Here is a 16,560-nt window from a genome sequence, read left to right as displayed (position 1 = left end):
GTAGAGGGTGGGGTGAAGATAGTGGGTGGTGGAGAAGCTGTGTCAGCCCCCAAGGTCACAGATCACCATCAACGCTGTCTCCTCTCTCCTCAGATTGCCAGTCCCAGTACAAAACCCAGTGTTATAGGCCAGTACCACCTTCCCCAGTGCCCTACCTCCTTTCTTCTTCCCTCTCCTTCTTGCTTTTGTTTATTTTTGTTTGTTTTGTTGTTTATTTCCCAAAACTTGAAAGCCTTTGGCTGCAGAGAAAGGAGCCGTGCTGCCTAGGGGTGGGCGGAATGGGAGCGGGTTGGCAGGTCCACAAGGAATGCGCATTTTGAGGTAAATTCACCTCCCAGGGGGGTGCAGAGCGGTTTGGTGGTGGTCTCACGGCATGGCCACCATGATGACACTGGGAGGGGATGCAGGAAAACTCTCCAGCCTCCCAGTGCAAAGTGGGTCCCAGCTGTGGACCCACAGGCGCCAGAATCCATTGGGTGGTAACAAAGCATCACCATCTCCAGCAGAGAGGAGGAGGGACCTGCTTTGCCTTTTGTGGTGGGACAACCAGAACAGACACATCTGGGAGCTGGGTGAGCTGCGGGGAGAAGGGCGCACGGGGAGGCGCTGGCCATGTTGCACACCAGTGGTCACAGGGCTGGAAAAGGCTGGAGCAGGGGTGAGGACAGTCCTTGGACCACATCTCCCGTGAGATGTTCAGCAGCTGGGTTACCCCTTGTCTGTACTGCAGTGGCCTTCGAAAACCACTAGTACAAGAGCATTTTGCACTATTTCTCCGCTCTCTTTCTCTTCCCCCTTCTCTTTTTCTCTGCCTTCTCCATGACTTTTTTTTTTCTTTTTTTTTTTTTTTTCGGTGTTTTGTTTGTTTTCGTTTTTGTTTGTTCTTCCCAAACGGAGCATTGTATATTTAACAACCAACAGCTCACCTCGCTTCCAGACCGCTGTCCTGGCCCTGGCGAGGAGCCCTGCTCACCGTGCCCTATCCCCAGCCCCGCCAGCTGCCCACCACTGCCACCACCGGGACAGATGTCACCACACACATCACCCACCGTTGTACCACACTCGTTCACACACCAGATTCCGAGTTTCCTGCCTGTTTCGTTTTGTTTGTTCGTTTGTTTTACCTTTAAGCAATACTCACTACACATTTTACGGTAGCTTTTTATAGCTTTACATACATACGGTAGCTCTGGTTGTTTGTTTGGTTTTTGTTTTGTTTTTGGTTTTTTTTGTTGTTTTTTTTTTTTTTTTTGCTTCCTCCCCTCCCCATTTTGTTTCGTTTTTGTTGTGTTTGGGTTTTTTTTTTGTTTGTTTTTTTGTTTGTTTTTTTTCCAGTAAACAAGAAATAACTCATAATCTTACTGGTGGGAAAAAGGAAAAAAAAAAAAAAAGAAAAAAAAAGAAAAAAAAAAAGCAGTTTGTGAAAAACTGACAATGGAAGAAGAGCTTAATGCTCTGTTTAGCATTTTGTACTTAAAGAAAAAGAAAATCTCACGTTTTATTAAAAAAAGTGAAGATTGCTGTATACTATTTATTCAACTTATAATTTATGTTACTCTTTGATCTTTGTCTTTTCTCATGACAAAGCATTTATTTAATAAAGTTATGCATTCAGTTAGCTCGTGACTGACACTCGTAGAGCGTCTGCGTGCCTGCCCTGCCATCAGCACGCTGTGCCTGGGGGCTCAAGCCCAGCCCTATGGGTCTGACAAGGCAGGGTGACCTGGTGGCAATGGCTTAGGCAAGCTGTGGACCCCAGAGGACTCAGCTAAGACAGTGGTAAATTTGAAAGGTTGAGCTTAGAGCATCCTTACTGATGAGCTGCAGTTTTTTAGCTGTTTATTTGCACCAGCCATGAAGGGAGAGAATTGCAGAGTCAAAGAATCATTAAGGTCAGGAAGACCAGTAAGATCATCCAGTCCAATCATCAACCAACATTTGTGACCACTCTAGACCATGCCTCTTGGTGCTTCCTGAATGCCTCCAAGTATCTGGCGCCCATGATGCTGAGCACCCAACTGCTACCCCAAATCCGTCTTAACACTTCAGGATGCAATATCTGAGCCTAAAGGAACGCTCCCATCCCATCCCTGTGGGGCACATGAGCCCAGCCAGGCTGTAGTCTTCAGCAACCTTGTGACAGCCCTCAGTGCCCCTTCCCACCACCCATGTCCTCCCTCTCTGCTCACACAACCTTTCGTCTTCCTCCACACCCCTTTGTCCTGTGCCCCCATCCCCACCATCTGCCTCAGCTGCCAACATCATTCCATGTGCCCAGAGCAGCACAGGAAACAAAAAATGTCCTCTTTATCCCCAAGCAGGTGGCTGGGGCTGTACCCAAGATACATCCCCCATCCTATCTGCACCACCAAGCTCAGTTGCCTGTTCTGTAATGGGCTCCTCACCCTGGAATCAGAGCAGACTCTGGGGCCTGTATACCACTGCCCCTCATGGATACGCAGCCCAAGGTATGGAAATCAGCTGACACCAGGGCATTTGTGCTGGCAGGCAGGGAAGCACTGCCACTGAACTGTCAGCCATACCAGCACTGAAAGCTTGCTTAACACACAGACAGTTCAGGGCTGTGCTACCAGTTCCTTGACAGCTTCACCCCACGACCATCAGGCCCACCCGCAGCACATTCCATGCCATGGGTCCTGGTTAGCCCCAGCCACACACAACCTCTTCCCTCAGCACTGCAATTTTAAGCATGGTTTGCAATTATTATCATTATTCTTTGCTTTGCCATAGCGTCCCAAGCTCCTTTTGGCCATAGAGGTTTTCCCTCTGCAGTTCAAGAACTCTTTGCACAGGCAGCAGAGAGAAAAGCAACAAGGTCAGGATGAGAGAACAGGAGAGAACAGGTCCATCTGCTGGCTGACAGACAGCACAGCCAGCTGCAAGCACCAACTGGAAAAGCACCTAAAATCCTGAGGACTGGAAGCTGGGAGGAGGTGACCTTCACCCAAATATCTGCCAAAGTTCCAGGGGTCCCAGTGTTGGGCAGAGGGACTTTTTGCCCTTGCAAAGCTCTCATATACCCTCCTGGCAGCAAACAAAGCTCCCAGGTTGAACAGGGTGCTCCTACTGCCCCTCTCCCAGCAAGCACAGTGTGCCAAAAACCAGCCTTTTCCACCAAACCTGCCTGCTATCAGGCAACAAAAACTGCCTCCGCACACATGTGGGGCAGATGCTGACTTGAGAGGACTCACTCAAAGGCATGGCTGCATTGTGCAGAACTGCAGAAACACCCTCAGAGCAGGAAGAGAGAGGGGATAGGGTGACACCAGTGCTTCCCAGCTCACACAACTGGGACCAGTAGGGGTAAAAACCAAACTCCCAGTGCTGCTCATTGGGCTCAGCATTTACAACACCCCCAGGGCAAAAGCTCGTTTATGTGCGATGCATCAGGCAAGAAAACATGCTCTATTTAATAGAGAAGGTTGGGGAGGGGGAAGATGACAGTTTTCTGGCATCCCATTTAATTTATTCCAACTTTACGCAGCTCAGCTTCTCCCAAAGAGAAAAGAAAAACACAAAAAGAAAACTTCCTGGTTCCTAAACAAAACAAAAAGTACAAACTGCAGCTGACAGCCAGAGCGTGCATGGTTTACATGGAAAAGCTGAACACCGCGGGCTGTTAACAGAAGATAGGTAGCATCATTTTTACAGTTACTCAGTTCTGCGTTCAGGTACGTTCTTTTTCTCCCTGATTCATTCTCACTCCCCCCCTCTCTCACACACACGCTCCTTTCTATCACTTTCCCACCACAGCCTCAAAGCATTTTCCTTTTTTCCTCCACTGACGCTTCCAAACTCCTGCAAGGACACGAGGGGTTCAATCTGCACAAACTGTCCATGCTCTTTGCGCTTGGGAAACTTTGGGACTGAAAAGGGGGGGGTGTGGAGGGAAAAAAAGAGCAGCAACAAACCCCAGCACTCCCATTACTGCAGAGCTTTGGGCTTTTTGCTTTCCCTTCCCCAGCCCCAAGCCCCCAGGTGAGTGGTGTTTGTCCCACAGCCCCAAGGAGAGCATGCTGGCAGCACCCCTCAACCCCTCTGTGGGCCCTTCCCAGCCTTGCCCAAGATCCCACAAATAAACTCCACATTTCTCCCCTTACTGTAGTAAGGATAAGGATGTTTGCAATTGTTTTGCAAATTGAATCCACATTAAAAATGGGGGGAAGGAAGAAAAAGTCTCCTTGCTTCGGCGACAGGGAAGTTATTTATTCTCAGCGTCGGTGTGTTCTGTACAGAAAGAAATCAACAGGTGAAGTAACGGCAGAGACACATCAGTCCTCAGAGCGGCACATCCAGTGCAAAATATCTCAGAACGCCTGCAACTGCTTGGATTTAACCTATACAAACATGCACGTGGGCAGAGGGGTGCGTGTGTCTGGGCCTTTACAAAGCATGATATATATTGTACTTACAATAAAAAAAGTGTGCGCTGAAAAGCAGATGCTCGCTCTCGTCCCAAGCGAAAATGGAGGGACAAGAGCAGCTGCTGGGAGTGCAGGTTTTAGATGGGTTTTTCCTATCTAGAAAGAAAGAAAGAGAGACACTCCCTGGCTTATTATCCTAAATCTACACAGGCATCCTTCCACCCAGCCCCGGCAAGTTCACTTTAGCTCCCTCAGCTTAAGCCAATCCTAAGAAATACTGGGCAGCAGCCCTCCAAACCCCTCAGAAAACCAAGCATTCAGCTCCACAGTCACCCAAAGGCCCCATCCTCCCAGAGCAGCAGGGCTGGCTGCAACCAGGGGTGGTTCAGGGGGGCTGCCTCATCCCTATCCCCTGGCGATGCCCCCTCGAGGGACGCAGCCCCATCATTCTTCCACTCTCCAACTGGAAAGTGGGGACTTTCCTCCTTCCCTCCCTCCCTCCCACACCTCATCCCACGCCAGGACCAACGCACAGGGGACAGGCAGGACACAAGAGGCAGTATTTACAGTCTTTGGTCTCGGGGAAGGGAGGGAGGAAGAGGGAAATGGAACTTTGTTTTTTGTTTCTTTTTTTTCTCTTTCCCCCTCCCACCCACGGTAAGGTGTTTTGCCTGCAGGAAGATGCCACAAAGCAGCAGGGAGGGCAGGGCCACGGGGCGAGGAGCAAAAAAGACTGGTTCTCTGGCTGACATTGGGCAAAAGACTATAGGAAAGCAGTCCCTTCTCCTTGCAACCTCCCCCCCCCACCCTTCCCCTCCTGTCATCTCTTCCCTCCCCAGGAACTGGGGCAGCAGGAGGGCAGCACACAGGACTCAACCCCGGTCTCTTCCAGAGCCTAAAAGAGACATGCTGAAACCCATGTAAAAATCCAGCACCGGGGCCACAGCAAGCAGGATCACATCCATCTACTGGCTCCGCAGGGCGTGTGCTCCCCGGTCCTCCTGCTCATGGGCTGTGTAGAAGAGGTGGCACTCGGGGTCCCCGCGGATGGTGGGCGCACCCTGGATCACCTTCCCTTGGATGGGGTCCACGCACCAGCACTCGCCACGCTGCCCATTCACCGACATCTTGCACTGCAGAGAGACGGACAGGGCAGGCATCAGCTGAGGAGATACAGCAAGAAGACCACCCTCACCCCCGTGGTTTCTCTGGAGAGTCAGCACAGATGGCTTGGACTTAAGGGTGCTGCACCAGGCCTGTGCTGTAGCAGCATCACTGCTCTGGCACTCCAGCTGAGGACTCAAACCATGGATGGCTGGACTATATGATCTTAGTGGTCTCTTCCAACCTTAATGATTCCATGCATGGGACCATTGAGCTGACTTCAATAAACCACAAGGACACTCATTCCCGAATTACATTTCTCTTTCAGCTGTGGGTGAAAGCACCTACAAGGTCAGCAATCCCTGGGTTAGTAGGGATGAAATATGCTTATAGAGCAGCCACATAAGCTTCATTCTGTCTGCAAATCGGGGTCAACAAGCTAAACATCACAGCACAGGTCCACGGACAAACTCAGCTATGTTTGGGAACAGGATCTCAATCCTAGCACAGGAATAACCACAGCAAGCATGAACATGGCCTCTATGCTCCAAAGCCTGCTCTGGTAAGAGAAAAGTTTCTTGCTGTAATGGCTATCATCCACCCCTTGCCCTGGCAAGGCTGCGGGCACCTTGTACCTGGTGCTCATCCCCCCATATCCAAACGAATACACCCCTGAACATGGCACAGCAGGATCCAGCCCCCACAGCAGACTCTGCATGCACTCTGCAAACCTGAATTCAAGCCATTTTCTGCAGCTGGACTGCAGCCTTGTTCAGGGGTATAAAAAGCAGGGAAAAAAAGGTAAAAAAATATAAAAATGAAAAATGCTCCCCAGCATGAGAGCACACTAAGGCACCCTCCACCTTGTGCTGACCCACAAGAGGTGGGAGCAGCCAGGAATGCTTTTATTGGCATCTGGTTTCCAACCAAGGAAAAGGAGCTGACACTCAGCTCTGGAAACCCAGATGGAAGGAAAACTGGGAACGGCCCTGTGTTTGTCCTTACCCAGGGCAGGCGGAAGAGACAGCGTTTTTGTTTTCTTTTTCTGCAGCTATGGCCAACGTGCAACTTCTGCATAATGCAGAGAAGAGAAAGGACAAAGCAAGATTATCTCAGAGCAATCTGCTCTTTTCTAACAATTTTTGTGTTTCTCTTTTTTTGAATAAATGCTCCCAACCGAGGGGTGGAAGTAACTCTTAATAAAAAAAGTAAAAAAAAAAAAGGCTTAGCCATGAAAACAGCAGGATGTCTGGGTCTTCTCCAAAGGATCATTCTGCACAGCCATAAGAGGTGCTCTCATCCAGGTACTATCAATGCAAGCCAGACCCCAGATGGTGTTTTGCTGCTTAAGAGAGCTTCCTCCTGCCTGCAAATCCTACTGCAGCATCTGCTGATGTCCCCAGAGCCTGTGACCATTCCTCTCACTGCAGATATCATGCATCCAGCTCTGATCCAGGCCCCGCATTGATTTTTGGCTGCAAAGCTTTGCTGGGCAAAACTGTTCAAGGAAGGTGTGGGGATGATAAGGAGAGGAAAGGAAGCAGATAGGGCACTGGTACAAGCCTCTCCGGAGACAGACCCATGTCAGAAAAGCTTCAGCATGCTCCTGTTTCCAACCTGAGCAGAGGAACCATCTCTCATCACTCTCTGTACACATAACACAAATATCCCCCCCCCCAGCTTGTCCTCCTGCATACCTCCTGCAAAGCTGCAGACATTCAGTCTAGGAAGAGGCAAGAGAAAGGAGCAGACAGTGGTGCAGCAATGTTTGTAACCCTTGTTAGGAAACCACTATGATACAATCATTTAATTTGTGGTGGAACCACCAAAGGCGTACTATGCTGCAGAGGTACAGGGGATAAGTGGAAGCTCAGCTCTCATCCTTTTAGTGATGACAACTTGATGAGAAGTGCAATTGCCCCATGTTTTGGGTCTGGACAGCAGACAGGCAGTCTCCACACCCTGGGACCTGTTTTCCTGCCACCCAAGGATTAGGGCACAATTTCCGTGCAGTGCTGAGCACAGGGATGCTGCCAGGAGTGCAGCCAGCTCCAGCTTTCCCTACTTGCCTGCTTGAGATTGTACAAGCCATGCTTGTCACAGTTGGGGATGTGGAGGGAGTAGAGGTGCTCTAGGGGACCTCGCTCATCCGGCAGCCGCATGGTAGAGATGCGCTCCAGGACCTGATCCAGCTCCTGCTGACAAGGGGTCTGAAAAAAGACAAGAAAACAAATAAAAACCAAATGCACATCCTGGTAAAGGGACCATTTGCCATGTCATAATCTCAAATCTTCCCATGGTAAAGAGCAACCCAGAACCTAATCCCAACCCTCGGACCCAGCCAAGGCAGTCCAGTTAAATTCCACTTGATTTTAGCTTCTGCACCTCATTCCCATCTGCATCTGCTGTTTTCCTCCTAATCAAGTGGCAGCACTGTGGGGACTCCCTAAGCCAATGGTAGCAGTACCATGCCATGGAGCCACATCTGTCCCACAGACATCAGCCTGTTAAGCTAAATGTGACCTAAAGAACTGCAGTAGCAAGGTTTATCTGGGATAGCACATGGAGTGTACATTAGGGAGACGAGGCCACAAACAGCTGCTCTGCCTGTTCCTTGGAGATGAGGTTCTCAAAGTTTCTCTCTGTCCTTGTGCTCCTCAGATATAAACACCCTGTGTTTATGGAGAAGTATTACAAAGCTTTCGGGGGTAGCTTTCCATCCCGGTGACATCTAGTTGCCTTGACCAAGCTGCCCACTAGAGGGAAACCATGGCCAAGGACTGGAGGGCAGGAGGCCAGGTACGACACTGGGCACCGTCCTGCTTCTTGACAACCCCACAGCCTACTCTCTGGATCGCCCTCAGTCCGCACTGGAGCTATCCTGCAGCAGTCAGAGTCCCACACCATAAATCCCCCAGGCCATCCCTGGGGAGTTACTCAGGGATAAAAGGGTGTGCAGAAGCTGGGTTGCAGGCAAGGAGCATGCTCACATCCCTGCGGGGGCTGGTGCTGAGCCAGCAAGACCCCCCTTCTCCAGCTCTGCTGTTAGAATGTGAAGCTGCAATGAAAATAACGCCTCCTCGCCAGCACATCAAAGTTCATCAGATGGTGTGTTCAACCCCAGCTTCAGGCCAAAATAAACGTTTGCTTTTCTTTTTCTTTTTTCTTTTTTTTTTTTTTTCTTTTTTTTTTTTTCCTCCTCCCTTTTTTATTTTAAAGGCAGTTTGTTGTAAATGTCACTTTTGCATTCTGCATCTCCTTGTGCTCTGCCTCCCCCCCCCTCCTCCTCTCACCCTGCCTGTTGACATCCGTGACTTCTTTGAGTCCTCGTGGTTGTGATGGGCCTTGCCCACTTTGCCCATCTGCCGCTGCTGCTCGTTCACCTTCTCCCTCATCACCGCCAGCTCCTTCATGCCTGATTTAGAGAGTTTCCTGCTGCTGGCTCCGCTCAACATCCCCCCAGTGCTGTCCACGTGGTTCTCGGCAAGGATGCTCTCAGCCCGGTCATCACCATTGTCTGTGAGAGAGAGAGGAGACAAGGAAAGGGTCAAGCTCAGCCAAGCCTCTCATGTGTTCATCCCATCCTGGATCGCTTTCAAGCGTGGCCAGTTACCAAGCCATAAAATCTTTGCATGCAAAAATTTTAAATTGCATTAGCTCTTTCATCTGGAAGGTGAGAATAGATTCTTTCATTCTGGAGTTATTATTACCGCGCTAAAAGACAGTTTAGAGAGCAGGGGAAATCGCTGCTGGAGAAGTTCTTTCTGGTTTTTCTTTGACCTTCTAAATTACTTCCCGAAGAATGTAATTTTCCCATCAGAAGTCCAGTTGGGTTAGTGATGCCAAGTGTGTTTCTGCTCCAAAACTGAAAACCACAGTGATTAGTAACAATACCTTGAGTCCATCTATCATCCCCTAGAGTATCTCCAGGAATACTTACTCAATATTAATGTGCTAAAATAAATTCTCAGGACCGCTTTCAAAAATACCTCGCCTCTTTTTTATGGCCACCCTAATTTCCCGCAGAGATCCTGCCATTTCAGTAATCATCCTTGCCATATCATCTTTCACATCATTTGTCATGTGGTAACATTACTCATTCAGCTGCTAGCACGCAGCCTATCTACTGCTGGATTTGACCACTTCTTCCTACAGAACCACCCTATGTGGCACATATCAGCTCTACCTCAAGAACTCTACCTAACCCAGCCACTTCAAAATCAGCTGGCAAAAAAGTTGGGATAGCACCCGGCTCTTCTCACCTCCTCTGCCCTCTGCTTTGTCCTTCTGGACCTATAGAGGTGATAAACAGAAAGCATCTTTGCATACCAAGGGGAAGCCAAAGCACTCAGGCTCACATCATCAGCAAACACAGCCCAGAATGGCTCTGGCATCTCTGATTTCAGATTCATCATAGAGTCATAATGGTTGGAAAAGACCACAAAGATCACAGAGTCCAACCAGCACCCTAGATACTCATAATAAGAAACCACAATAAACCATGAAGGAAAGAGGGCTCACAATGCTTTAGTTCACATAATAACACTTTACTTATGAGTCCATCCTGCTTTTTGTAAGCCTAAGCATGCAGAGCATCTATATTTTAACATCTAGAACCATAGACTCTTTAAGACTAGAAAAGACCTCTAAGATCATCCACTCCAACTGTCTGCCACTAACATTGCCCACTAACCCACATCACTCAGTGCCAACATCTTCACGCTTTTTGTACACCCACCACCTCCCTGGCAGCCCATTCCAGTGCCCAACCACTCTTTCAGAGAAGTTTTTCCTAATACCCAAACTTCCTTTTAGAAACTGCATTGTGATGTTTTACCAGGACATAACTGTACCATCTTGACACAGAGTAAAAATAAATAAATCATAGTAACAAATGGTTTTTTTATGTCACAGCTTCCTGAGCTCTTTTCCATAGTGCACCATAGTGTGTTACTACCCTAGGATCCCAGAGAGGAAAATGCAAGAAGAGTTTTGTCCACAATTACTCAGAAAACACGTGTCTGCCTGTAGACTGATGGCAGAGCAGCCCAAGAGGGCTGGATCAGACACATCCCAGCATCCCATTCCCAACAGATCATCAGCATTTGCTTGGGGACATGCCCCAGAAGGACCATTCCCAACCTGCACTAGAGACGAGTAGCAACAGCACGTCTGCACTGGAAATTGCATCTGCCTGACAGGTTTTAAAAGCCACCAATGGACTCCATCCTTTGTGGATCTGTCCAACGTCCTTTTGAACTTCCTCCTGATTTTGGCCCCAGATCTCCCTGTACTGGGATCAGTGCACTTCCCAGAAATACTAAATGAGTTTTGTTTGCAAGTTTTTAAGCTGCTTAGGTAGCAACTGAAAAGCAAACATGGGGCAAAACCAATCTGGCAAAGTGCGTGACTTTCCTCAATACTGGTTCCAGACAAGAATTTGGATGAGGCTTGATAGCCAGATGGGCGAGCTCAATGTCTGGGCTGCTGCCTGGCAATTGCTGCCTTGGCTATCATCCGAGAAGCTGGGCAAGGAATACTTTTGAGCAGGAATCCTCTGTTTATCCACAAGTCTCCCCCGTTAATTAGAAACACATAGCAAGAAGAGAGAAGGCCACAAGGCTGCCCTTCAGACCGGATCAAATGAAAAAGTCCCATGCAAAAGATGGGCAAGGCTAGCCAGGAGCTGAATCCCAGTGAGCCACTTTAGGAGGGTTTCAGCCTTTTGACTTCTTTTTTCATCTTCTCAGTGACATCACGAATCCATCAACAACATGAGGAGAGCAAGTATAACAAGGCTGCATTTTGGATGCCTTGCAGTGCCCAGCTCCATTCAGAAGACCAGCGGTACAGAGCGACAGAGAAGCAGTGTGATGGATGCAGTGACCTTCCCAATCAATTCTTGCTCCTTCCTGCCTCCAACTAAAATATATAGACATCTGCCCAAATAAGCACCACTCTAGTAAATCAAGGCAAGCTGGTAAGCCTCTTGTCAGCTGATTCATTCACAAAACCTGCTTCTGATAATATTTTCACTCATTTTTCTCACTTTCCAATGCTAACAAATATCAGCCCAAAGAAAACCCCTGGTGGGAGCAGAGCGTGCAAGCCCATGTGCACAAACACACCCAGGGACGGGAGAGGTTGGTCTTGGCTCCTCGGGCACCAGCCACAGGAACAAACCCAGAGTGGAGGCCAAAGAGGTCCAGCTGCTATCGACTGCAAGATTTCCTCCCTGCCGCCAAGCTGGGCTGATCCACTTTGGGCTGAGTCCAGAGCTCCAGCACAGCTTTTCCCTCTCCTGAAGCCCATGCTGCTCCTTAGGAGTTCTACTGACCTGGGACTACCAGAGATGGTTTAAGTCCAAGAAGGACCTGTTCTTCCCATCTTCTTACTCATATTCAGTATTCAACTCATATTCAAAAGCCATCAGTCATGGCTTCCCCCCATTCCAGCAACTAGGAAAGGGGTCAGGATGGAGAAGATCAGCTCCACCTTTTCTTTGTGAGAGAGCCTCAGGTTTGGTGGGACTCATTTTGAAGAGCTAAAAGGGACTAGGCAGCAATGGCAGGAGCAGAAACATTGAGTTTTGATGCTGGAACAACAAAGAGACAAATAGTGCCATTCACAGCCAAATAATACTTTTTATTGCCGCTCAAGAGAAAAGAGACATCCATGTCTGCTTGTGACTATAGACCAATTTAGTCACCTGCCAACCCCACCAGCATGGGATGGGCAGGTATGCAGTCAAGTCAGATACACAACCTTAATCCATTTGTCATCCCAGCAAACGCCCTTTCGCTGACCAATTTCAATTCACACTAAATATATCTGTGAACAGAGCAGTGCCAAGCTCCAAAACAATTATGTTTTATAGTTCTTCCATTTTCCTATGGCATGTGGAAAACATCTTCTGTGCTATTTTGGATCAAAAGGTAGAGCGCTTTGTGCAGGGCGGGACAAGTGTGGCAAGAATCAAAGCAGATAGCTGAAGTTCTCCTGAACACATGAAACACCTCCTCCATGGCAAGAAAATGCAATTTTATTATGGCTTTTTTCAAGGAAAATTCCCATTAGCTTCAATGGGGCGAGGACTTGGCTGAGGTGGAAGCAAATCCAAATGGCCATCAGCGAACGTCTGTATCGAGCCACGCAGTCTCGCCAACATTTTCAGAACTGCTACCAATTTCCAGCACTGAAAGTTTTCAGAATCTGATTTGAGACCTGTAGGCACCTCCACCAACACAGCGGAGAAACAGACAGGCTTACAAAGGATCCGCTGCTCCCTGAGCTGCAAGGAGAAAAGCGTCATGCAAAGAAAGGCAGCTGTCTGACATTAAAAACACACCTCCATCCTTTCTGGGAGCCCCAAAGCATATGTAGGCTACAGGACAGGGCTCAGCCGGCCTCAAGCACCGCAGCAACACAGGGAGTTTGTGCTGTGCCAAGGACCGCATTGCCCTTGCCAGCTCCGCTCTCCCTCCACATTCACTTCCCTCCAACAACAGCTTGCTGAGAGGTTTTGCATGCACGTGTTTATCTGTCCAGAGTGCTTATATAGCATTCAAGTGCTGACTGAGTTCTCAAACCCACAGAAAGTTTCACCCAAGTAACCTTCAACACCATGCCCACAGCCCCTCAGATCTGTGCCCAGGATGAGCCCCGAGCTCACATCTCCCCAGTGGAGTTACCACTCTTCACCTCCAAAGCACATTATGGTCCACTAATGATCCTGGAGAGGGAGGTGTTCTTCCTATGATACACACAGTTACTTTAACAAGCTCTGCTCCCCAATCCCAGATGCCCAGCCCTTGTCTTTTGCAGCCTGAGAGCAGACAGAGCCTTTAAAGCTGACCTTGAACATGCACCACAGCCGTGGCCAGTGATGAACTTGCAGAATGAGGAGGGAAAAGTAGCAGACCAACCCTGACTGCAGCCCTAGTGACCTCTGCCTCATCCTTCTGCAAAGTATTTCAAGAAGATCTCTGGGCAAAGGTTCCTTTTCAATAGCTATGGTATGGGTGTTGTTGACCCAGAGCTCAGATACCTCAAGAAACATTTGCCAGCAGGGATTATATTGACACTGCAATTTCCTTATGGCAAGAGCTGCCAAGAACAAAGTCCCCTCCAGGCCCTCTGGCCCACCATATCCCAGAAAAGACCCAAGATTGCTTCCTACCAGTGCCAGATGGGACAACACTGGACCACGTTGAACCAGTGCAGTATCCACCAAGTCTCAGTTACCACTGCGGGGTGCTGGGGGTGGGCATGAGGGCATTGGTGTGTGGTCCAACCCCATGCAACTGAGCCAGGTTGGATGCAGCTCTTATGCAGCTCTTCAGAGGCAAAATAAATCAAAGCATCCAATCAAGTTTCACTCCCTGTTTCACAAAATACAATGGGAAAATGCCACAGAGGGAGCACAAGTAATATGCAGCGTAGAAGAAAAAGGGTGCAGAAGGGATGCATGTAAGAGCCATCTCATCCCAGGACACTTCTTACAGAGATGAGCTGGGGACAACTCTGGGAACAGTAACTCATCCCCAGATGTCCCACCAAGTCCCAACAACTGGGAAGCTACTGAACTACTGGTTGCATCTAGACCAGGTCTAACAGCTACCATGAAATCATAGAATGGTTTGGGTTGGAAGGGATCTTGAAGATTATTTAGTTCCAACACCCAAGCCACAAGCAGGTTTGCCAACCACTAGATCAGGCTGCACAGGTATGAATTATGTAGGAATCCCACCTAGATACTCCTTCCTGTTCTCTGCCCTGTCCATTCTACCCAGCCTCATCCATCTCTGCAGTGCTAACATGTGCCCTTCAGATGATGACACTTAACATGTCAGCTGGCTGCAAAGAACACAGCAGTAAGGTGTACCCATGCCAGCCAGCAAGGTGGCTGCACACTGTAGCCAGGAAATTCCCACTCTGGTCTCCAAGATATGGCCTGACCTCCATGATACACTGTCCACAAAGAACCCACAGCTCCCCTGTGGCACTCAAACACCCTTTTTTTGTTGCCATTCAATCTTTTCAGCCCATCTCTAGCAGGAGGAGGCAGGAGGGAACGCTATGTCCCAGCCAGGGCTTGCTTCACAAGCTCCTCTCCCTGCCCTGAGCCACTGGGGTGATCCAAGGGGCACCCAGTGCCTTCCTTTGGCTCGGCTGTCTAGCAGGAAACGCTTTATGCTCCTGCAAAATGCTGAGACATTGACCCAGGGCAGCACAGCCTCCAGCAGCCACTTAACTCTTCTCTCTGCCCCCTTCCTGGTGGCTGCAAGAAGCAGCTTTCCCTCCTCCATCCACCTGGGCACAGAGCCAGAAATAGATGTACACAGTGCCATACTGTGTGCCTGTGCCCCATCACACTCAAACTCCTCCAGCACTCTAGGGCAAGTGCTGAAGTGATAACAAAGCAGAGATGATGGCAGATAAGGGTGAAAGAGGTATTGAAATGTCCCTTCCCCAGGCTTCACTTGAAACTTCTTTTTTTGAATCATGTTTGCAGACTGGTTTCCCAAGGATACAGGACTTGTGCAATAACACAGCCTACCTCCTATGTGTTTCTGCATGTGTTTTCATGACTGCCTGTCTCCCTATTAGGTCCTCCTCCACCTCCAAATGTATCTACAAACACGTCAGCAAATGCCAACTAAATCTCAAACAGGAACAGAATTCTCAAAAACCATTTCATTGAAAACGTTTCCACCATTTCATGAAAATGTGCAGCCAGGATGAAGAGAGATAAAATAGCAAAGCTTATTTTGTTAGCTTTTTTTTTCCAACAGATTCAGCTGATGGGTCACGTAGCACATCACCAGCCCACTCCCTGTGGGCCCAACAGAGCACGAAGCACCTCCGGGGAAGGTCTGCTCCAGTCCTTCTACTGCCAACAGCCAACTCGAAAATGCTATTTGACATCCTGCTCCCTCCTGCGTCAGCCATTTGCTTTGTGTCAAGAATGATAGCACTGCTTGGGTCCCTCAAAAATGCAGACAAATGCTTCTGCAATCCACTCATTCAACATCCACTCATCATCCCATTTTCCTTTCTTCCGCTTCTTCCTCTGAACATGGAACTGCAGAGTTGCAATCATCATCCCTAAATGTGCCTACAGCAGTGATGCCCCAGACATCTAAATGCCACAGCAGAACCAGGTCTTGGCTCATGTCTGGGCACAGTGGTTTGACCTCATCTTTGTCACAGCACCCAAGCTGACTTGCCCACATCCACCTCCCTCCACTTGCTTACTTCTCAAAATGCTGATAAGAATCTGGTCCTAAAAGTAGCATGTAAAAGCCACACTGATCCTTTCCCAGCCCCCTCCCCCCAGAACCACACACACACACAACTTCAACACGTGTGAAGGCAGCCTGCTAGAGAAATATGTTAACGTGTTTGAAAGGTTTTGCTGAGTGAGGCTCTCCAAGCTCCCTGCCACCATAAAAGCATTCTCTCTTGCTAGCGAGCCGTATCTCAGCCCTTTCAACACAATCCTCTGATTAGCCCTCCACATAGCTGCAATCTTCCCAGCAGAACCAAATGAATTAACTCAAAAACACTTCGAAGCTTAAATTAATTGCACTGCAGCTTCTCTGTTTGACCTCGACCCTGCTAGTAAAATCCCTAGGGTAGCTACTTCATAGTCATTAGGGGCTTCTGTGTGAATGAACTGAGCTGTTAACATCACCAGGCCACCTCTCTGCCTTCCTTCCCCTGTCACTTGCATGCATTCCTGTGGTCTTCAGTGCCCCCCAGCCACTCCAAAAAGCCTGCACCATATTACAGTATAAGCTCAGCCCCTAAACCCTCACTTCCTATGAGTTTCCAGAATGAAATCAGACCACAAAACCACTTCATTCACTTCCTTCAGGCTTCACTGAAGTTTATTAGGAAACACAGGGTCATCTCTGAGACCAAACCTATTCAGGCTACTGCATCTCATAGTCCGGACTACACAGAAAATCTTCCCTTGTTGCAGCCTCAATGATAATTCACCAAGTTAGTTACTGTGTAAGTGATGTTGTTTTGGCACTGGAACACTGCACCTCTCTACTGTAGGATA

At 48.7% G+C, this 16,560-nt stretch overlaps 1 protein-coding gene across 2 annotated transcripts in view; it reads right to left on the bottom strand.

Annotated features, from left to right (window-relative positions):
- Window positions 1-3,407: 3,407 nt before the first annotated feature.
- IGFBP2 (insulin like growth factor binding protein 2) overlaps window positions 3,408-16,560 on the bottom strand; it is a 51,215-nt gene continuing 38,062 nt past the window's right edge. For both annotated transcript variants that reach the window (XM_072341091.1, XM_072341092.1), the window contains exons 2-4: window positions 8,783-9,006; window positions 7,559-7,699; window positions 3,408-5,518 (exon numbers count right to left, since the gene is read on the bottom strand). In XM_072341091.1, coding sequence (XP_072197192.1) covers window positions 5,351-5,518; window positions 7,559-7,699; window positions 8,783-9,006 — 533 coding nt within the window. In that variant the 3' untranslated portion in view covers window positions 3,408-5,350. The remainder of the gene's footprint in view (window positions 5,519-7,558; window positions 7,700-8,782; window positions 9,007-16,560) is intronic.

This window comes from Excalfactoria chinensis, chromosome 7 (assembly GCF_039878825.1).
Source record: "Excalfactoria chinensis isolate bCotChi1 chromosome 7, bCotChi1.hap2, whole genome shotgun sequence".
NCBI classification, from domain to species: domain Eukaryota; kingdom Metazoa; phylum Chordata; class Aves; order Galliformes; family Phasianidae; genus Excalfactoria; species Excalfactoria chinensis.
This window is presented reverse-complemented; position numbering and strand designations above follow the sequence as displayed.